The sequence below is a fragment of the Hemiscyllium ocellatum genome, chromosome 9 (assembly GCF_020745735.1).
Source record: "Hemiscyllium ocellatum isolate sHemOce1 chromosome 9, sHemOce1.pat.X.cur, whole genome shotgun sequence".
NCBI classification, from domain to species: domain Eukaryota; kingdom Metazoa; phylum Chordata; class Chondrichthyes; order Orectolobiformes; family Hemiscylliidae; genus Hemiscyllium; species Hemiscyllium ocellatum.
Window position 1 is genome coordinate 59,321,645 of NC_083409.1, and position 24,104 is coordinate 59,345,748.

The 24,104-nt window shown below is 43.4% G+C and overlaps 1 protein-coding gene across 1 annotated transcript in view; it reads right to left on the reverse strand.

Annotated features, from left to right (window-relative positions):
• slc35d1a (solute carrier family 35 member D1a) overlaps nucleotides 1-3,011 on the reverse strand; it is a 54,413-nt gene extending 51,402 nt beyond the window's left edge. Inside the window, exons 1-3 of the mRNA XM_060830389.1 lie at nucleotides 2,764-3,011; nucleotides 1,978-2,011; nucleotides 1,779-1,865 (exon numbers count right to left, since the gene is read on the reverse strand). Of these exons, the coding sequence (XP_060686372.1) occupies nucleotides 1,779-1,865; nucleotides 1,978-2,011; nucleotides 2,764-2,984 (342 nt within the window). The 5' untranslated portion in view covers nucleotides 2,985-3,011. The remainder of the gene's footprint in view (nucleotides 1-1,778; nucleotides 1,866-1,977; nucleotides 2,012-2,763) is intronic.
• Between the last annotated feature and the right edge of the window lie 21,093 nt (nucleotides 3,012-24,104).

Below are 24,104 nucleotides of genomic sequence, written 5' to 3' on the forward strand. Positions count from 1 at the left end.
GTCTGTTTCCATGCTGTACATCTCTATGACAATAACTATGACCTCTAGTTTTGGACTCTTCTATCCAGGAAAAACGACCTTGGCTAATCACCCTATCCATGCCCCTCATTATTTTGCAATCTACTTTTGAATCTCATCTCAACAAAAATAAACAAAGATCTTACTACTGCTCTTAATCAATTGGAGAGGTGCCATGCTGAGGGACAAGGCTGAAGAGACCTTGTTTTTTCAGGTGTCTAGTGAACTGCCTATTTTCTCATACACTGTGAAGGAGCGGTGAGCAATGACCTTGAGCTTAGTTTCAGAGAAAGCAGACACAAGTATCATCTGGATCCTGAAGCTCAATGTCCAAAGCTGGAATGATTTTGAAGTGCAGATGGCATTGGTTGAAGAGTTTGTTTGTTCTGTAAGCTATCCTCATGTCTCTGGGTAATCTGGACGCAAGATGCACTATTGTAATGAGGAAGGTATAGAAGAGTTAGTGCTATGACAGTCTTGCTTGGCTCAGTCTTCACAGAGTAAGGTTCTGTAGTGGGTGAGGATCACAGCTTGTGTCATCATGCAGTCAACAGAGGATGGTGACATTTCTGACAGCAGCCAAATTTGAAGAGGATACTCAAAGTTTCAAAGTTGTCAAAAGGCCATAGACGGTTCATGGTGCAATTACTTCCATTTTTCTCAAATTTGGCTTGGAATGAAAATCATGTGTGTGGTGCCTCTCAACAGGTAAAAACAGCACTACAACTCTGGAAGGAGCTGATCAACCATGAGGAAGAGACAAGTGAGTAAGATGCATGTATGCAATGATCTTCCCTATGGCAGATAACATAGATTCTTCCACAGGCATTGAAATCAAACTTGCATATTTCTGATGATGGATCCATTTCCAAAGTTTCTCATCTTGCACTCATCAGGATAAATCAAGAATTTGAAATTTTAAGTGATCAAAATAACTTGTATTGCAGGAGAAAGGTGCCAGTTAGTTGGCAAGTTAATTCCTCGTAGTCAAAGGAAAAAACAAACTGGAATCATATCAAGAGGAACCTCTATGTCAAAATGGGTCTTGTGCCACAATGGTAATGTTATTACCTGTGGCCCAGAAGATCAAATTCAAGATCCACTTCCCTAGAGACAAATCAGAATATGTCTGAACAAATTACATATAATTAGATGTTTTTGAAGTGGCAACAAGAAAATTTACAGAAATAAAAGGATGAATAAATTCAGTGGCACTATACACATTTGATCTATTACTTTCACCCACTAGTAGAAAACTGTTGCTGTGTAACTACTAATATCTTGTTGGTTTTGAGATTATAAATAGACAAAGGTGAAATGGTCAACATTTGATTCAAGATCCGCAACATGGATTAGAACTTAGCAAAAAAAAACTATCAATTGAAGAGAAAAAAAATCAGAAAATAACTACATAACATTCGTGAGTAGCACTATAAAGTATTTATGTATAGTTTAAATTTTAATGTCCAATTAAACTAATTAATTGCAAACAATCATTTGAAAATCCACGTGTACATGCATGGGATTGTGGAATGAAGTAGTGGAGACGGAGAGAATTAAGAGAGAAGGAAGAGGAGACTTATTGCTTAATTGACAAACACCAAAAAAATTTAAAGTTTCCATAACTGCCTGTAAATTGATGCTTACACAAGACTAATCTATCAAAAGTCAGTTCCTCTTTAATGAATGCAAACTAATACACATAAAATTACTATTAATACAATTAGCTTTATGCATCAAAAAACAAAAAAAATTCTTGCCTTCCGAGGCATACTGTAGTCCAGGCCAGGAAACTTCACCACCTTGCATGCCTTACCCACCCACAGCAGGGTTACCGTTGCTAACATCTGTACGCGAAAGAAACGGATTTTAAAATGGGCCACATGTTGCTTTTTATACACTTCTTTAATGAATATTTAAATTCTGCGTGCTGGAAGGAAATTATCAAAGTAACTGTACCTGACCAATGCCCACAAATAATATTGACGGAAATCTGCAGATTGCAAAGACATTAAGCAATGATTAGACTGTACAAAAGACTTTCCGGCATACAGTATTGCAAGTCGGTACAGGAATCTGTTGAAGTGCTGAGACAGGAAAAAAAAGCCAACCCCCCCCCCCCCCGCCCTTACCAAAATATGCAAGCCGCAGCTCAAGCACAAAGAACAAGCATTGACCAGTTTGCCACACACTAATAACGGTTTCTGACCGAAAACAAAGCTGAACAGTGCTCGAACATAGGAAGCGATTTAATTTGAATGTTAGAAATCAACTTTGTTGGACGCTTTGGATTAAACTCCAGTTTCGGAACATTCAGAACAAAAACCAAAAAATTAGGCTGAATAACGGCATTTCTACAGACTATCATTTACGGGAATTTTTTTTAATTCAAAAATGATACAAGCATCGGATTTAAATAACAAACGCTTTGCAAAATGATTTGCCTTTCATCACTGGAGAATCTGAAAACAAATCTAGAAACACTGCGTCTAAAATGCAAACGTTCTTAACGCTAGTCAATACGCAATCCCATGCTTAAGCAAAGCTGCAGTTTTGATTCGACTTTAATGCATGAGTGTGGCGATCAAAGAAGATGCGAATCTGTTTGTTAATGCAGCTTCTTTACACAAGGCAGCTCGCGCCAGGTCCGGGGGAGGGGGTCAGAGCTCGCGGCGCGGGGGACGATTCTACATCGTCCTATAAACCTTTGAGTTCCTCCGCCCCAGCGGTCGCCACTCCCTTCACCTGTAGCTGGTTAGGACGCTCTTGTTCACCACCACGATCAAAAAAGAGCTAACTCCGTAAAAAACCGCCGCGCACAACTTCAGGAAAACAGTCAGCGTCTCAGCCGACATCTCCCCGTCCCCAGTTCGAGCGTCGACTCGGACAGCAGCATCTCCAGCTGCTTCGCTCTTTTCCTGGCTCGGCTTAACCACAACATCATGACGTTGACGGACCTCCAACATGTCTTCACCGTCGCCTCCAGCGCAGCACCGCCCCTCTTCCCCGACGTCGTCACGTCTTACCCTTCCCGGCGCGCACTCTCGTTCCGCCTCTTCCAGCGGGCTCACGTCGGATATCACAGACCGTGCCCAGCGCGCGCACGCACACGTTACGTTACATTACGCCCGCCCCTTCCAGCGCGCTCACGTCGGACATCACTGACCGTGCCCAGAGCGCGCACACGTAACGTTACGCCCGCCTCTTCCAGCGCGCTTATATCTTACGTCACACCCCGCTGCTGGCGCACGCACTACCATTAACTGCCAAGTTTTCAAATGTCTGCTTTGAGGTTTTCTTTCATGGTAGGCGAAGGTAAATTGCAAATTATTGTGCGTATGACTTTAGATGTTTGCTATTCACAATTCTAAGTAAGGAATCGGTAATTCGAAACTAAGCTAGAGGATCGACAGATAAACTGAATCAAACGGCAGTAATTGGATTGCCAACCCTTGTATTTCCAAATGTTGAACAAAAGGTTAGTCAGCAAAGTTAAAACTTGTCAAAACGGGTCAAAAACAGATGTTGCTGCAGAAGTTCTGCAGGATCACTCCCTACATCTTCGACACTTCCACGCGCCTTTGTCATAGGATCACAAAAGGTATATGACCTGCCTGTTAACTTGCCCCCTCTTCACCATCCAAAATCCCAGACACATTTTCCAGGTGAAGCAGTGATTCATTTGTACTTCACTCCATCCAGTCTGTTGTATTGGCTGCTAACAATATGGTCTGCTCTACACTAGGGAGACAGAAATGGTCCCAAGTGTCCAGTTGTCTGCCACTTCAACACACCACTGCCTTCCCATGCCAACATTTCTATCACAGGCCTGCTGCACTATGGAACAATGCTGTGGCTTTAATAGGTGCATTTTCTCCTGGTTAGCAATAGTCAGACAAGACAGAAGGTTGAGGCTGATACAGCAGTTAAAGAGACCACGTTAATTAGACCAGGCTGGCAAGAGCATAACAGAGAACAAAACAAGACTGATGAATTAAATTGCATTCATTTCAATGCAAAGGCCTGATAGGTAAGGCAGATAAATTCAGGCCATGGATGGGAACTTTGGACTGGGATATCCCAGCTATTACAGAAAGATGGCTGAGGGAGGGACACCTGCAAATGTGTTGCTGGTCAAAGCACAGCAGGTTAGGCAGCATCTCAGGAATAGAGAATTCGACGTTTCGAGCATAAGCCCTTATTCCTGATGAAGGGCTTATGCTCGAAACGTCGAATTCTCTATTCCTGAGATGCTGCCTAACCTGCTGTGCTTTGACCAGCAACACATTTGCAGCTGTGATCTCCAGCATCTGCAGACCTCATTTTTTACTTGAGGGAGGGACACGACTGGCAACTTAATGTTCCAGGGTACAAATGCAATAGAAAGGATAAAAGGGGAGGCAAGAGAGGAGGGGGAGTGGCATTTTTGATTAGGGAAAACACCTTGGTAGTACTTAGGGAGGGTATTCCTGGGGATCTTCCAATGAAGCTATATGAATGGAGTTGAGAATAAGAAGGGAGGTCATCACTTTGATGCATCAAACTTTAAAGCCCCCCACCCCCCGCCCCAATATTTCGCAGGAAACTGAGGAGCAAATATATAGGGAGATCACAGATAGCTCTAAGAATAATGGTATTTAAAAAGTGGGAGATTTTAACTTTCCAAACATGGACTCCATGTTGTTAAGGCTTTGGATGGGGAGAAATTTGTTAAGTGTGTTTAAGAAAACTTCCTCAATCAATAACGGAAGAATATTGTGAAACTTGAAAGGTTCAGAAAAGATTTCCAAGGATGTTGCCAAGGTTGGAGGGTTTGATCTATAGGGAGAGGTTGAATAGGCTGGGACTGTTTTCCCTGGAGTCTCAGAGGCTGAGGGCTGACCTATAGAGGTTTATAAAATCAAGAGAGGCATGGATAGGAAAAAAAGAAAGTCTTTTCCCTGGGTTAGGGGACTCCAGAACTAGCGGGCATTGGTTTAGGGTGAGAGGGGAAAGATATAACAGAGACCTAAGGGGCAATTTTTTCACGCAGAATGAGCTGCCAGAGGAAGTGGTGGAGGCTAGTACAATTTCAACATTTAAAAGGCATCTGAATGGGTATATGAATGGGAAGGGTTTGGAGGGATATAGGCCGGGTGCTGGCAAAAGGGATTAGATTGGGTTGGGATATCTGATCGGCATGGATGAGTTGGATGGAAGGGTCTGTTTCCGTGCTGGACATCTCTATGACTAGGTAGACGGCCTTGTCAGAGAAGGGGTAAAATTCAACCTCCTCTTGGGAAATAAGGCTGGGCAAGTGACAGACGTATGAGTGGGGGAACCAGTGACCATAATTCTATTAGTTTTAAAAGAACTATGGAATAGAATAGGCCTGGTCCATAAGTTAAAGTTCTAAACTGAGGCAAGGCCAGTTTTAATGCTGTTACACAGAAACTTTCAGAAGTTCATTTGATGAGACTGTTCACAGGTGAAGTGACTTCTGACAAGTGGGAGGCTTTCAAATATGAGATAACAAGAGTTCAGGGATAGCATGTTCCTGTTAGTGTGCAGGGCAGGGCTGGCAAATATAGTGAACACAGGATGACTAGAGATATTCAGGCAAATTTCAGAGTTAGACAACTCGAATCAAGTGAATCCCTTTATTAGTATAGGGGGTATAGGCATAGACTTAAGAGGGAAATCAGAAGATCAGAAAGAGATCATGAGATAGCCTTGGCAGGTAAGGTAAAGGAGAATCCGAAGAGATTCTTAAAGGCAGACGAGTAACCAGAGAGAGAATAAGGCCCCTTAAAGATCAATAGGCTCTCTATTTGTGGAACCACAGGAGGTGGGTGAGATTCTAAACAAATACTTTGCATCAGTATTTGCTGTGGACATGGAAGCTATGGAAATCAGTGGAATAAATAGTAATCTCTTAAAAGAGTCCACATTAAGAAGACGAGGTGCTGGAGGTCTTAAAATACATAAAGATAGATAAATCCCCTTCACCTTATCAGGTGTGTCCCAGGACATTATGGGAATCTAGGGAATAAATGGCCAGGCCTCTGGCAGAGATATTTGTATCACTGATAGCCATGGTTGAAGTGCTGGAAGATTGGAGAGTGGCTAAAGTTGCATCATTATTTAAGAAAGATTGCAAAGAAAAGCCAGGGAACTGTAGACCAGTGTGCCTGATGTCAGTGATGGCTTAAGTTGTTAGAAGGGATTCAGAAAGACAGGATCTGCATGTGCTTGGAAGGCAAGGACTGATTAGATATAGTCAACATGGCTTTGTGTGTGGGAAACCATGTCTCACAAACTTGATTAAATTTTTGAAGTGTTGACCAAGATGATAAATGAAAGCATAGCACTAGACATTCTCTATGGGGACTCTAGCAAGGTCTTTGACAAGGTTTTGCATGGTAGACTGGTTAGTAAGGTTAGATTACATGGGATTCAGGAACAGCTAGCCAATTAGAGTCATAGAGTTTTATAGTACCCTTTGGTTCAACTCATCCATGCCAACCACATATCATAAATTATTCCATTCCTATTTGCCAGCATTTGATCTACATCCCTCTAAATCCTTCCTATTTAGGTACTTAGTTGGATACAAAATTGGAAATAGAGTGGTGGAGGAGGTTGTTGTTCAGACTGGAGGCCTGTGATCAGCAGTGTGCTGCAAGAATCAGTGGATCCACATTTGTTTGTCATTTATATACATGATTTGGATGAGAATATAGGAGATGTGGTTAGATAGGTTTACAGATGACACCAAAATTGGTGGTATAATGGACAGTGGAGAACGTTATCTGAGAGTGCAATGGTATCTTGATCAACTGGGCCGGTGGGCTGAGGAATGGCAGATGGAGTTTAATTTAAATAAACACAAAGTGTTGCATTTTGGTCAGACAAACCAAGGAAGGACTTTCATAGTTAATGGTCGGACCCTGGGGAGTATCATCAAACAGAGACCTAGGGTCAGGTACATGGTTCTTCGAAAGTCGAATCACAGGTAGATAGGATGGTGAAGAAGGCATTTGGCATGCTTGCCTTCATTGGTCAGAGAATTAAGTATAGGAATTAATTTGATTTGATTTGATTTATTACTCTCAGGTGTATGCGGTACAGTGAAAAGTGTTGTCTTATGTGCTTTACAAGCAGATCATATGCAGGGCTCTGGCCCGAAACGTCGAATTTCCTGTTCCTTGGATGCTGCCTAACCTGCTGTGCTTTAACCAGCAACACATTTTCAGGCAGATCATACTATACAAGTGCATGAGCGTAACAGAACAGAGTGTAGGATACAATGTTACAGCTGCTGAGAAGGTGCAGAGAGAAATCAATATTAACATTAAAGAGGTTCTTTGAGAAAATTTGTGGCTCATGTTGACGATATGGATGTAAGTTAGCTTGCTGAGCTGGAAGGTATATTTTCAGACGTTTCATCACCATGACTAGGTAACATCATCAGTGAGTGTGTCTGGTGAAACGCTGGTGGTATATCCCACCTCCCTATTTGTAGGTCTTGGCTTCTTAAGGTAGGTGATGTCATTCCCAGTTCTTTTTTCCAAGGGAAGGTAGATGGGTCTAAATTGGTGTGTTTATTGATGGAATTCTGGTTCGAATGCCAAGCCTCTAGGAATTCTCGTGCATGTCTAATCCCAACACGCACAAATGGAGCTGCATCAAGACATTATCTTAACAAACTACATCACATTGCAATACCCAAGAACTATAAACAACAGAAGAAAAATACCTATACACCGTTTTCAAGAAAAACGTTGCCTCATAAATACAATCCACCGATTCCTCAGAGACAAATCCAAACAAGTAGACACAATGCAACCAAAAACTAGAGCCACGTTATCTTAAATCAAAGACATATCAGAAATGACTTCCAGACTACTCAGACCCTTTGGCATCATGGTAGCCCACAAACTGACCAACACAGTTGAACAGTGACTAATTAACCTAAAGGATCCATTAGATTCCACCAGCAAAACTACTGTCATTTACAAAAACCATGCAAGAACTGTAAAAAACAATACATGAGACAAACAAGCAGGAAACTTACCATCAGGATACATGAACACCAACTAGCCACCAAAAGACATGACCCACTATCACTAGTTTCCATACATACAGACAAAGAAGAACACCACTATTAGGAGTCTATAATACAATCCCAATAAGGTTATCATCCTTTTTTATTTCTCAGTTCCACCCAAATAACTTCCCTGGATGTATTTCTGGGAATATTCACATCCCAGGACAAGCAAAACAAAGACATGCATGAGAATTCCTAGAGGCCTGGTGTAATAATAGGAACTCCATCAATAAACACATCGATTTGGACCCCATCTACCTTCCCTTGGGAAAAAAAACTGGAAATGACATTATTCACTTTAAAAAACCAAGACCTATAAATAAAGAGGCACGACCTACCACCAGCACTTCACTGGAGACACTCACTGATGATGTTACATAGTCATGGCGATGAAATATCTGAAAACAAACCTTCGAGCTCAGCGAGCTAACTTACATCCATTAAAGAGGTCCATTCAAAAGTCTGCTAACAGCAGGGAGGGACCTATTCTTAAATCTGTTTGTATGTGTTTGCAAATTATACCTTCAATCTGATGGAAGATGGTGGAAGTGAATATAACTGGGGTGGGAGGAATCTTTGATTATGTTGATTGCTTTCCCAATGCAGTACAAAGTACAGATGAAGTCAGTGGATGGGAAGCTGGTTTGTGTGATGAACTGGGCTGTATTCACAAATCTCTGCAGTTTCTTTACGTCTTGGGAAGAGCAGTTGCCATACTACATTGTGATGCATCCTGATAGGATACTTTCTACAGTGCATCTGTAAAAACTTGCAAAAGTCTTAATGGACATGCTGAATTTCCTTAGGCCCCTAAATAATAGACATAGGCAGATGTTATATGACATCAGGTTATGGTTGAAAAGGTTTATTTGAATTCACAAACTTTCTGAGCGCCGCTGCTTCAAGTAAACATGTTGGACTATAATCTGGTTTCGTGTGACATTCTGACTTTGTCCACACTAGTCCGACACCAGCACCTCCACATCCTAAGGAAGTAGAGGACCTGATGTATTTTCTTGACTGTTGTGTCAACGTGGATGGACCAGGACATCATTGGTGATCGTCACTCCCAGGAACTTGATGCTATCGACCATCTCCACCTCAGCAACATTGAGGCAGTCAGGGACATATTCTCCATTCCTCTTCCTGAAGTCAATGACCAGCTCCTTCATTTTGCTGATATTGCTGGAGAGATTGTTGTCTTCACACAGTGCCGTTATTGGGACGTCATGTTACCGACTGTATAATACATTGGTAAAGCAACATTTAGGGTAGTGTATACAATTCTGGTCGCGCTTCTATAGAAAGGATCTTAAATTTGAGAGAGTGCAAAAACGATTTACAGGGATGTTGGTGGGATTAGTGCATTTGGGTTATAGGGAGAAGGTGAAGAGGCTGGGGCTTTTTTTCCCTCGAGCATCAGACTAAGGGGTGAACTTTATAGAGGTTTATGGATAGGGACATGGATAGGGTGAATAGCCAAGGTCGTTTTCCTAGACTGGGAGAGTCCAAAACTAGAGGGCATAGGTTTGAGGTGAGAGGGAAAGATTTAAAAAGGACTGGAGGAGTAACTTTTTCATGCAGAGGCTGATGCGTGTATGGAATAAGCTGCCAGAGCAAGTGATGGAGGTGGATGCAATTACAACATTTAAACGGCATCTGGATGGGTATATGAATAGGCAGAGTTTAGAGGGATATGAGCCAAATGCTGGCAAATGGGACTAGGTGATTAGGATATCTGGTCGGCGTGGACAAGTTGGACTGAAAGGTCTGTTTCCATGCTGTGCAAATTCTATGAGAGGCTGGATAGCCTGGAACTTTTTTCCCTGGAGCATAGATGGCTCTGGGATTTTATAAACCTTATAGATGTTTATAAAATCATGAAGGGTTTGGATAAGGTGAACAGCCAAGGTCTTTTCCCCAGGGTAGGGAAGTCCAAAATTACAGGGCATAGGTTTAAGGTGAGGAGGTAAGATGGCAACTTTTTCTCACAGTGAGAGTGGTGTACGTGAATGAGCTGCCAGAAGAAGTGGTACAGTTGAGTACAACTATAACATTTAAAAGATGTTTGGAAAGGTACATGGATAGGTAAGGTTTAGAGGGATGCGGGCCAAACGCAGGCAAATGGGACTAGTACAGTTTAAGACATCAGTTGGCATGGATGAATTATGCCAAAAGTTCTATTTCCATACTGTATGACTCTATGGACAGAAACTGAAATCAAAAGAAAAAAGTAATTGGAAAAACTCTGCAGGTCAAGCAGCATGTCTTAACATTTTAGGTTGATGAAATTTCATTAGAAATTAGTTCTGAAACATTGTCAAAATGACAATCTATTACTACAATTAAACTGCAACCATAAATATCTTCGAGACCAAATGATTTTCAGGTTTTTTTTTGCTTTTTAGGATATCTTTGCGTGGGATTAACAATGGGTAAGCTGACAAAACACAGGCTGTAGATGGCAATTGCTCAGGTCCAACATCAACACTGTTAGCGTTCAGAACTTTCTTTGAGAATTGTCAGGAAGAATTCACAACAGAATCATAAGCACAAACCACAGACATAACCACCTGAGAGATACTTGGTTCACCAAATACACAATGGAGTTTTCCAAACAGTGTTAATACTTGCATAATATCAGTGACCAGTTCTTAAACATGTGTCATTATCTATTGAAATGTTGGTGTTTGTTCAGAATTCTTCTAATTTTTGTGATGGCTTAGGTGCTTTTAGGGAGAAACCTGAATTTTTATGTTGAGATGATGGTCTCTTTAAAGCATATTTTTCTAAGAGATGATCACTAGTAAACCATCAAGCTTACATTTATTGATCATGTGACTAAGTTGCCTGGGAGATAAAAGAAAACAGAATAGCAAAGAATCAATACAGTGTTAAGTATAGGGCTGAGTAGATTGTTGGTGTGCTTGGTCTCAAACAGGGTTTTCGTTTTTAGTGTAGAAGAAGCTTGCTAGCACAAAAAAAAATCACTTTAAAACAAAATTGGTGAAAGTTCTGTAAGGTTTGTTTAAAATAGTTTAAAACTTTTGGTAACTAAATTGAATTTAAAGTAGTTTTAATATCACATCTACTCAAATGAGTACAGTGAAAAGTTTATAAATCGTCACTTTCAGTGCCATCTTAGGTATAAAGGCACCTAAGTACAGCTTCTTCAGTTACAGGTTGGTTACCAGTGTAACAATGTCACCAAGACACAGCGCTATCGTAGGTACAGAGTACCTAGGTACAATCCTTCATTACAAAATAGAGAAATGAAGAAAAAAAGTTACACACCATATGCAGTATAACCAAAGTTCAGTAAAACAAGAAACAAAGTTTAAAAGCCAACATCATAGTCTCCCTCCAGAGGCTGTCTGCACCAGATCAGAGTAGGGGGCTTCCACATTGTCTGACTGCTGGCTGCCGCCATGGTCCACATTGGGCTCCTTCCCCTGCTTCACACTTGCCACTGGCATCCCTGCACCAGTCTACAAGTTCTGGTGTCCCCACCCAAGTCACTGTTCGCGAGCATCCCTGCTTCGAATCGTCCATCCGCTTTGGAAGTGGAAGATCACGCTGAAGCTGGGTGACTGATGCTGAGTCTGAGAAGACAGAAAAGAAGAAGGACTCCTAACTGTGTGTTTGACTTCTACATAGAACATAAGAACTAGAAGCAGGAGTAGGCCATCTGGCCCTTCAAGCCTGCTCCGCTATTCAATAAGATCACGGCTAATCTTTTTGTGGACTCAGGTCCACTTACCCGTGCTCTCACCATAGCCCTTAATTACTTACTGTTAAAAAAAAATCTATCTTAGCTTTAAAAACATTTACTGAAGTAGCAACAACCACTCCACTGAGCAAGGAATTCCATAGATTTACAACCCTTTGGGTGAAGAAGTTCTTTCTCAATTCAGTCCTAAATCTGCTCCCTCTAATCTTGAAGCTATGCCCTCTTGTCCTAGTTTCACCTGCCAGTGGATACATCCTCTCTACTTCTATTTTATCTATTCCTTTCATAATTTTATTTGTTTCTGTAAGATACCCCCCTCATTCTTCTGAATACTAATGAATATAATCCTACTCTACTCAGACTGTCCTCATAAACTAACCCCCTCAACTCCGGAATCAACCTAGTGACCTCCTCTGCACCCCCTCTAGTGCCATTACATCCTTTCTCAATTAAGGAGACCAAAACTGCACACAGTAATCCAGATGTGTCCTCACCTTAATCCTGTACAGGTGCAAACCTGCTTTTAAAATCAATTCCTTTAGCAATGAAGGGTAAATTTCCAATTGCCTTCCTAATTACTTGCTGTAAAAAATGAGGTCTGCAGATGCTGGAGATCACAGCTGAAAATGTGTTGCTGGTCAAAGCACAGCAGGCCAGGCAGCATCTCAGGAATAGAGAATTCGCCGTTTCGAGCATAAGCCCTTCATCAGGAATGAGAGAGAGTAGCCAAGCAGGCTAAGATAAAAGGTAGGGAGGAGGGACTTGGGGGAGGGGTGATGGAGGTGGGATAGGTGGAAAGAGGTCAAGGTGAGGGTGATAGGCCGGAGTGGGGTGGGGGCGGAGAGGTCAGGAAGAAGATTGCAGGTTAGGAGGGCGCTGCTGAGTTGAGGGAACCGACTGAGACAAGGTGGGGGGAGGGGAAATGAGGAAACTGGAGAAATCTGAATTCATACCTTGTGGTTGGAGGGTTCCCAGGCGGAAGATGAGGCGCTCCTCCTCCAGCCGTCGTGTTGTTATGTTCTGCCGGTGGAGGAGTCCAAGGACCTGCATGTCCTCGGTGGAGTGGGAGGGAGAGTTAAAGTGTTGAGCCACGGGGTGGTTGGGTTGGTTGGTCCGGGCGTCCCTGAGGTGTTCTCTGAAGCGTTCCGCAAGTAAGCGGCCTGTCTCACCAATATAGAGGAGGCCACATCGGGTGCAGCGGATGCAATAGATGATGTGTGTGGAGGTACAGGTGAACTTGTGGCGGATATGGAAGGATCCCTTGGGGACTTGGAGGGAAGTGAGTGTGGAGGTGTGGGCGCAAGTTTTACATTTCCTGCGGTTGCAGGGGAAGGTGCCGGGGGTGGAGGTTGGGTTGGTGGGGGGTGTGGATCTGACGAGGGAGTCACAAAGCGAGTGGTCCTTGCGGAACGCTGATAGGGGAGGGGAGGGAAATATATCCTTGGTGGTGGGGTCCGTTTGGAGGTGGCGGAAATTACGGCGGATGATACATTGTATGCGGAGGTTGGTGGGGTGGTAGGTGAGAACCAGTGGGGTTCTGTCTTGGTGGCGGTTGGAGGAGCGGGGCTCAAGGGCGGAGGAGCGGGAAGTGGAGGAGATGCGGTGGAGGGCATCGTCGATCACGTCTGGGGGGAATCTGCGGTCCTTGAAGAAGGAGGCCATCTGGGCTGTGCGGTGTTGGAACTGGTCCTCCTGGGAGCAGATGCGGCGGAGACGAAGGAATTGGGAATATGGGATGGCGTTTTTGCAGGGGGCAGGGTGGGAGGAGGTGTAGTCCAGGTAGCTGTGGGAGTCAGTCGGTTTATAATAGATGTCTGTGTTGAGTCGGTCGCCCGAGATAGAGATGGAAAGGTCTAGGAAGGGGAGGGAGGAGTCTGAGACAGTCCAGGTGAATTTCAGGTCGGGATGGAAGGTGTTAGTAAAGTTGATGAACTGTTCAACCTCCTCGTGGGAGCACGAGGCAGCGCCGATACAGTCATCGATGTAGCAGAGGAAAAGGTGGGGGGTGGTGCCAGTGTAGTTGCGGAAGATGGACTGTTCCACATATCCTACGAAGAGGCAGGCATAGCTGGGGCCCATGCGGGTGCCCATGGCAACTCCTTTAGTTTGGACCCGCATGGGCCCCAGCTATGCCTGCCTCTTCGTAGGATATGTGGAACAGTCCATCTTCCGCAACTACACTGGCACCACCCCCCACCTTTTCCTCCGCTACATCGATGACTGTATCGGCGCTGCCTCGTGCTCCCACGAGGAGGTTGAACAGTTCATCAACTTTACTAACACCTTCCATCCCGACCTGAAATTCACCTGGACTGTCTCAGACTCCTCCCTCCCCTTCCTAGACCTTTCCATCTCTATCTCGGGCGACCGACTCAACACAGACATCTATTATAAACCGACTGACTCCCACAGCTACCTGGACTACACCTCCTCCCACCCTGCCCCCTGCAAAAACGCCATCCCATATTCCCAATTCCTTCGTCTCCGCCGCATCTGCTCCCAGGAGGACCAGTTCCAACACCGCACAGCCCAGATGGCCTCCTTCTTCAAGGACCGCAGATTCCCCCCAGACGTGATCGACGATGCCCTCCACCGCATCTCCTCCACTTCCCGCTCCTCCGCCCTTGAGCCCCGCTCCTCCAACCGCCACCAAGATAGAACCCCACTGGTTCTCACCTACCACCCCACCAACCTCCGCATACAACGTATCATCCGCCGTCATTTCCGCCACCTCCAAACGGACCCCACCACCAAGGATATATTTCCCTCCCCTCCCCTATCAGCGTTCCGCAAGGACCACTCGCTTCGTGACTCCCTCGTCAGATCCACACCCCCCACCAACCCAACCTCCACCCCCGGCACCTTCCCCTGCAACCGCAGGAAATGTAAAACTTGCGCCCACACCTCCAAACTCACTTCCCTCCAAGGCCCCAAGGGATCCTTCCATATCCGCCACAAGTTCACCTGTACCTCCACACACATCATCTATTGCATCCGCTGCACCCGATGTGGCCTCCTCTATATTGGTGAGACAGGCCGCTTACTTGCGGAACGCTTCAGAGAACACCTCAGGGACGCCCGGACCAACCAACCCAACCACCCCGTGGCTCAACACTTTAACTCTCCCTCCCACTCCACCGAGGACATGCAGGTCCTTGGACTCCTCCACCGGCAGAACATAACAACACGACGGCTGGAGGAGGAGCGCCTCATCTTCCGCCTGGAAACCCTCCAACCACAAGGTATGAATTCAGATTTCTCCAGTTTCCTCATTTCCCCTCCCCCAACCTTGTCTCAGTCGGTTCCCTCAACTCAGCAGCGCCCTCCTAACCTGCAATCTTCTTCCTGACCTCTCCGCCCCCACCCCACTCCGGCCTATCACCCTCACCTTGACCTCCTTCCACCTATCCCACCTCCATCGCCCCTCCCCCAAGTCCCTCCTCCCTACCTTTTATCTTAGCCTGCTTGGCTACTCTCTCTCATTCCTGATGAAGGGCTTATGCTCGAAACGTCGAATTCTCTATTCCTGAGATGCTGCCTGGCCTGCTGTGCTTTGACCAGCAACACATTTTCAGCTAATTACTTGCTGTACCTACAGACCAACCTTCTGTGATTCATCTACAAGGACACCCAGATTCCTCTGCCTAGCATATACTACAACTTTTTACCATTCAAATAATAATCCATTTACTATTACTCCTATCAAAATGAACGACCTCACATGAGTGACTGAGTGAGTGACTGACTGACTGACTGAGTGACCAATCCACGGAGTAGCAGGGCTGAGTCCAGGGCTGCTCTGCTTTCTTTCTCTATTATTTCTTCTTTTTGCTTTTGCTCTTTTTCTTTTGTATCTCTTTTCTGTAAACCCTGGAGAGTAACACATGAAGAAGGCAGCCTACAGCAGCAGCAATGCCAGGTTAAGCCAGACTCGGCTCCACCCTAGCCAAGAGTCTTCCAGTAAGCAGGGAGCAGTTTCCGGGCTGATTCCCCCAGCCCAAACTTACAGGCTGAGCTGAGGCTCCAGGTCCATGGCTAGGCCCAGACGCCTGAGGAGCGGAAGCATTGGCAAAAGGGATGATGGAGGACCCTGATGGTCAGTGACCGGTGTCAGCATCTGCAGGAGTGTCAGATGGGGAACAGGAGGTACGGAACCTGCACATCCCCAGGCCTATGGCTCCTACATGGATGTGGCGATTGCGATTATGGGGGCAGCAGAGGCCCATAACCAAGACCTGGGAGCTCATTACAGAGGCCATGGCCAATGTCAAGTAATGATTGGAGGAGCAGCAGAGGATGAACCAAAAGAGGCAAGAAATATGAACTCAACTGCAATAAAATCTTGCATTGTATTTTAGTGTCCCAAGATGGTACCTGAGCATAGCAGCTCTTTGTGTATAACATGTGAAAAGACACTTTTTACTGTATTTCTACATGCATGTGACAATAAATCTAAATCAACAATTCAAAAGATTTCAAAACATGGGTGGAGGCAAAACAAAATCCCACCTATTCACAATATCATCACTTTACAGGACTGAAATGTCACAGAAAATTCCCTTTTCTATCACATCGGATAGGCATCATAGTTTCTGGCACATAGTTTGACTTAACTGTTTCTTTCAAATCCTGGTCTTGACAGTTTATTGGCCTTTTCTTTGATTATTCATACAAAAGATCTTAAATTTTCTCTGGATTTCAAATAATCACATCAGGTTTCTTACTAAACACTTCTGGTCTAGAATTTTCAAATCAGAAAGTTCTGGGGTAACTTTATCTCCCTAATTTTAAACTAACTCCTTTCGCCAGGAGAAACATCTGACCCCAGCCAGGTCTTATGTTAATTACAGATAAAAGATCTCCAATCTATGAGGTTTTCCTGAGCAAAAAAACATTTCTTGATCCTTCCACATTAAAGTTAAGCTAATACTTTTCACTTTTTTTCCCTTTCCGATTATGAAATTAAATGTAAAACAATACAAAGAAACTGACATTACCATTCCTGCAGGGTACCAGTCACCTGCTCCCTGACATGTTAGTTTAAAATCATAATTCTAGAAAGACTGACAAGTTAGTGTTTAAACCTCTTTATACACACAGATGAAAACTCTCATTCCCGAGTTTAAACTCCAAACTTTAACAAATAATATTTACATATAAAGTGCACGCCTTCCTTCACAACTTGACACAAGTGATGCTTGTGTTGAATTAGGAGTCTACAACCATGAAACAACTGGAAGATATTTGAATAGACAGCTTTTCCAGAAGACCTGAGAAATTTCTACTCTAATAGGAATGTTGTAATAGTCCTCAGAATGAGTGGTTAATCTTCTAATTTTTGGTAAATATCTGAATTTGGTTGGGGGGAGCAGGGGGCGGGTGGGTAGATTTCAAACCGAAGTAAAGGAAAATTGAATAAAGAAATTGCTTTGAAAGTGTTAGTATTGGTTTTCATTTCACTTTTAACAGATTAATTCTTTGAAGAGGTGACAAGTAGGTTAGACCAGGGAAACCCAGTGGATGTGGTCTATCTAAACTTTCAAAAGGCCTTTGATAAGGTGCCATACGGGAGGCTGCTGAGCAAGGTGAGGGCCTATGGTGTTCGAGGTGAGCTGCTGGGATGGATTGAGGATTGGCTGTCTAACAGAAGGCAGAGAGTTGGGATAAAAGGTTCTTTTTTGGAATGGCAGCCGTGACGAGCGGTGTTCCGCAGGGCTACAGCTATTCACATTATATTAATGATTTGGATGAGGGGACTGGGGGCATTCTAGCGAAGTTTGCAGATGATACGAAGTTAGATGGACAGGCAGGTAGTACTGAGGAAGTGGGGAGGCTGCAGAAGGATCTAGACAGTTTGGGAGAGTGGTCCAGGAAATGGCTGATGGAATTCAATGTGAGCAAGTGCGAGGTCTTGCACTTTGGCAAAAAGAATAAAAGCATAGACTACTTTCTAAATGGTGAGAAAATTAGTAAAGCCAAAGTGCAAAGGGATCTGGGAGTGCTAGTCGAGGATTCTCTAAAGGTAAGCATGCAGGTTGAGTTCGTGATTAAGAAAGCGAATGCAATGTTGTCACTTATCTCAAAGAGGGTTGGAATATAAAAGCAGAGATGTGCTACTGAGACTTTATAAAGCTCTGGTTAGGCCCAATTTGGAGTACTGTGTCCAGTTTTGGTCCCCACACCTCAGGAAGGACATACTGGCACTGGAACGTGTCCAGCGGAGATTCACACGGATGATCCCTGGAATGGTAGGTCGAACATATGGGGAACAGCTGAGGATCCTGGGATTGTATTCATTGGAGTTTAGAAGATTAAGGGGAGACTTAATAGAGACGTACAAGATAATACATGGCTTGGAAAGGGTGGACACTAGGAAATTGTTTCCATTAGGCGAGGAGACTAGGACCCGTGGACACAGCTTTGGAATTAGAGGGGGTCAATTCAGAATAGAAATGCGGAGACATTTCTTCAGCCAGAGGGTGGTGGGCCTGTGGAATTCATTGCCACGGAGTGCAGTGGAGGCCGGGATGCTAAATGTCTTCAAGGCAAAGATTGATATATTCTTGTTGTCTCGAGGAATTAAGGGCTACGGGGAGAACGCTGGTAAGTGGAGTTGAAATGCCCATCAACCATGATTGAATGGCGGAGTGGACTCGATGGGCCGAATGGCCTTACTTCCACTCCTATGTCTTCTGGTCTTATCATGGCCAAATGTTTGAAACAGCATATTTATTAATATCCATGTTCTCCAATATTGCTGTGGTAAATTCTTTTGTTTCAAACCATGACCTTTGTAGCCTCATTCTTTAGTAAATGCTTGAATTTTCAGATTCTTAAATAAATTAACATTTCTAGTCTCTGCCAAAGTCATACTTTTCACGATTGTTCTCATCTTCTGTATCATATTTTGCACTTCACTGCTTCTGATAATACTCCCGCAAATAAGAGACCCCCCCCCCCCCCCCCAGCATTAGTTAACGGCTTCATTATCACAGCATTTGGCATATATAAGGATATTTGGAAAGCTAGTTGAAGGCCAACTGGTCATCAGCTTTGGAAAGCAATGCATTCAGACAATGAGCAACACCAGTTTCTGTGAGTCAGATAACTGCACAGATTGTAGATATGGCATTGACCAGCAAGAAGATAGAGCTAATTTCCTTTTAAGTCCTTTCATGATAAAGTAAATTTCTAAGCGAACCTTATTTAAAAATAAAACAGATGAAGTTATAAATACAAACAAAATCAAAGGCTGTACTGATGTAGAATACATTAGGGCGGCACGGTGGCACAGTGGTTAGCACTGCTGCCTCACAGTGCCTGAGACCCGGGTTCAATTCCCGACTTAGGCGACTGACTGTGTGGAGTTTGCACGTTCTCCCCGTGTCTGCGTGGGTTTCCTCCGGGTGCTCCGGTTTCCTCCCACATCACCAAAGATGTGCGGGTCAGGTGAATTGGCCATGCTAAATTGCCCGTAGTGTTAGGTAAGGGGTAAATGTAGGGGTATGGGTGGGTTGCGCTTCGGCGGGTCGGTGTGGACTTGTTGGGCCGAAGGGCCTGTTTCCACACTGTTAGTAATCTAATCTAATCAAAACACGCCCTAACTGTCTCTTGAAAAAGAACAGTAGAGACTGCTAAACTGATTTTAACAACAAATGGCAATTAAATGGTCATAGAGTCATAGAGATGTACACCATGGAAACAGACCCTTCAGTCCAACCCGTCCATGCCAACCAGATATCGCAACACAATCTAGTCCCACCTGCCAGCACCCATCCCATATCCCTCCAAACCCTTTCTATTCATATACCCATCCAAATGCCTCTTGTGGTCCTGAAAGGACAACTCCTAAGTGCTTGTAAAAGAAGACAAATAGTCTAAAAACCACTATTAAAGAAAGATTTAGGGAGTATTACCTGTGACCCAGTATCAGTCAGTTCTGCTATTCTGCCTTTCTCTAAATTGTTGTGAAAAGATCCTATAATCTTATCACTCTTTATTTGGCACAAATGCCACTGACAACCATTTGCTAGTGCTACAAGCATATGACTTTTGAACGATAAGCCCACAATTCTTAAAGGAGAAGTTTTAAAGAGAAAAAGGCCAGTGAAGCAACAATTTTAATTTAGATTGATAAAAGTCAGGGATACACAGATTACAGTGGTACAGTGTACAGTTTTTAAGACAAAGTTGTGGGAAGCAGAGACGCCTTGATGGATTGGGCAGCATCCAGGATCACCTTTAAAACAATTTCAACTGTTCAAATAACGTATGCAGTTCTATTTACAAGTATAGTAATAGATGATCTTCAGAAAAGAGCTCTGAACATTTTGCTTGCTACTGGTAAAGAAACACTTTGCAGAATTAATATCTAGTAATTCCATTGATGGTCAGAAAGATCCAGAAGGTATCTGGAAAGTATTGAGCACCACCCAAAGTAAGAAGTAACTTCAGAATTAACAGACTGACGCCAAGTCATATCATACAGACAGGAACCTCAAGACTTTATTGACCAACTTACTGAAACTTGCTGTATCACAGAGCTTGAATGTGACTTTTCCAAAGAGGAACTGTCAGAGAAGCTCATTGAGTCAGCCATTGCTTTCATACCAATCAAAGCCTTAGGAAAGATATTTAGGGCAACACTATTGATGCATTATTTGAGGAGGGTTGCAAGTATGAAACTATAATGGCAAGCCACTATCAATTATATGATTTAGGTGCTGTCAGCACTATTGCTACAGCCAGCAAAGTGCATAAAGCCAACTAAATACATGATATATGCATTTTGTCATACCTACCTAAAAGCCATCCAGCTTTTACTGATATTCAAAATCATCTGGCATCAAGGAACACTGAGCACATGTGTGCAAGAAATCTCATTCCAAATGCCAAGCCAGAGACCGTAACAAAACATAGGTGACTAATGAGATGGTACAACACCACTATGCTGACAGCAAGGAAAATATTACAAAACAGCACAGATATAAACCATATGATATAGGAGTAGAAGTAGGTCTTTCAGCCCATCGTGGCTGGTAATCAACTACACTTTTCTGCCTTTTCCCCAAAAACCTAAATTCCTTTTTTTGATTAAGAATCCATGTCAGTTGTGAATATACTTATTGACTTAGTGACTAACGCCCTCTGTAAAGTATTCCATAGATTCACTACCCTCTGAAAGACAAATGTTCTCCTCATCTCTATCTTAAATAGATGACCCCTTAATCTGAAATGTACCTCTGCTCCTAGACTTCCACAAGGGCAAACAACTTAATAGCAAAGTTCAGAGTCAATCAAGAAAAGGCAAATTTCAGAAGATGGCCATGTTTTCCACATTGTTAACTGCAACACCATGCCAACAGTATAAAGAGATGTGATGTTTTTACAACTATTAATGTGTTATATCATATGAAAAGGTAGGACAATACACACTAGAGCTAAAATCAACAGAGGAGTTAGTGCCAACATATTACCAATATACATCCTGAAACCTCAGCAAGTGTCACTCCACGATACAACTTATGAAGGACCATCTCACCTCATAGAACGAATCACCAATTCCACACACCAAAGAATTAAAGTGCAGTGTCAGTATGCAGGCTCAATTCAGCTTCCTGAAATCTTCTACCAAGGACATGCCAGCAGTCTAGCTATGGCAAGATAGCCAGTATGCATAGATCTCAGTATTGTCACAATTTATAAGTCAAATAGCCACTCACTGTGGCAGAACAGGTAACATATGACACAATCAAATCAATAAAGAATGTCAAAAACCTTGTACCCAGCCCAATTTGATACAAACAGCAATTTTAAGAGTGGTGCAGTATTATATCTTAAGGATATGCAACCCCCATTAATTAATCCTCCAAGGAAGTGCAGTGTGTATATTCAAGAGCCGCTTTGAGCAGAACTGAACAAGATAGAGTGAATGGTGGAATTCAGAGGATTGACTACCATACAGATTAGTGTGGTTTAATGCTGTGTTTGGAAGATACATGGCACCAGAAGACCCCAGTCCAACACCAGCATCTCCAAATCATGGCACCAGAAGGATATGTCTAGATCCAAGGCACATTGACCTTTCGTTTAAAAGGTTTCCACATAAAATGTTGATACTAGAAGAATTAAATCCTAAATTTTTGGAGCAAAATTATTTTCACAGCTAGATCCAAAGTGTAGATACCATACTGTTGATTTCGCAGGAGAATCTCAAGAGTCGACAACTGTACATTTTGTACAGTACTGTTTGCAACAGTTACAAATTAGGCTCTCAATTAGCCAAGACATATTGCAGCAGCAAGCAATAGGATTATTGAGGATATGTGGTTGTATATGCTTAACTGATGACAATGGAATCATGGGTGAGGCAAAGACACTTTGTTTTTAATTGTAAATTCAGGCGGTGTGGAAATCACTAGCTGGCCAATACTTATGCCCATTCCTAACAAACCTTGAGAATATCTGCAGTCTATGTAGTGCAGGGAGATCCATAATGTTGTTTGGGAGGGAGTTCCATGATTTGGGCTAGTGACACTGAAAGAATGGCAATATATTTCCAAGTCAGGATAGTGAGTAGCTTGTACAGGAATTTGCAGGTGGCAGCGTTCCTGTGTACCTGCTGTCATTAGGAGAAAGTGAGGACTGCAGACGCTGGAGATCAGAGTCGAGAGTGTGGTGCTGGAAAAGCACAGCAGGCCAGGCCACATCCAAGGAGCAGGAGAATCAATGTTTTGGGAAAAAGCCCTTCATAAGACCCTCCCCAATCCTGACAAAGGGCTTATGCCCGAAATGTCAATTCTCCTGCTCCTCGGATGCTGCCCAGCTTGCTGTGCTTTTCTAGCACCACACTCTCATATTTGCTGTTATTGTCCTTCTAGATGGTACTGATCATGGGTTTGGGAGGCGCTGTCATAATGATGCTAAACATTGTGCAGTCATGAGTGAACATTCATCCCCACTTCTGAACTCATGATAAAGGGAGGATGGTTAGCGAAGCAGACGAAGATGGTGGGGTCTGAGACAATATTCTGAGGAATTCTGCAGTGGTGTCCAAGGGCTGAAGTTTTTGACCTCCACTGACCACAATCATCTTCCTTTATTCTTGGTATGACTCCAACTTGCTGAGTGTTTTCATAATTTCTAATGTTGCTTGGGCTTCATAATACCATGCTTGGTTAAATGCAGCCTTGATGTCAAGGGCAGTCACTGTCACCTCACCTCTGGACCAAGGGTATGATGAAATCAAGAGCTGAGTGGCTCTGGCAGAAGTCAAACCAGACATTAGAGAGCAGGTTCTTGCTAAACAAGTGTTACTTGATAGCACTGTTGATAACTGTTTGCATCATTGTACTGATAATTGAGAGTAGACTTATCGGATATGAAATTATAGAACTCAACAATAAGTCCTGAAGGCTGCAGGGTACCCAAGCAGAAAATGAGATACTGTTCCTCCAGCTTGCATTGAGCTTCACTGCAGCAAGCCTGAGACAGAGATGTTTACAGGGAACACAATAGTGTGTTGGAAGTGTCAGGCAACAGGAAGCTAAATTTTATTTTTGTGGACAGAATGTAGGCATTCCGCAAAGTGGTTGCCCAGTCTGCTTTTTGACTCCCCAGTGAAGAGCAGGCCAAATTGTAAGCAGTTCAAATTCAATAATTTTAGAGCTTGAGCACCTTTTCCCAACTTCATATCCCAAGCTCCACATACAAGGCCTTGTTGTCATATGTGATGATACCACAACTAATCCATCATCAGCTACTAATCATCCAGCTACTAGGCAGCTCTTGATTCTCCCATGTTGACCTTTATCCATCCCTTTGTTTTCTCAACTGTTGTACCATCTCTCTGGCCTCCATCTCTATCTATTGTTTATTCTTCCTCCTTTCTGCCACCCCAATTTGACCAGATATACCAACCTTTTCCCAGCTGCTATTAGTTCTGAAGAAGGGTCACTGAACCCAAAATGTTAACTGCTTTCTCTCCACAGAGACTGCCAGACCGACTGAGTTTGCTAGCAATTTTTGTTTTGTTACTGCATCATAACGTGTGTTGCAGGTATGAAAGAGGCAAATGGATATGTGTCAGTTCTGTGAAAGTATATTTTTAAAGGTCAGAAAATCAATTTCTAACAGCTAGCTGACTACATCAGTTTCAAGAAAGCAAATGATTGCAATAAAGTGCCTGGGAGAACCTCTGTATTATGATTGGATAAACTGATTATACAGTTCAGCTTAAGATAGGCAAAGTAACCACATTAAGGGAAT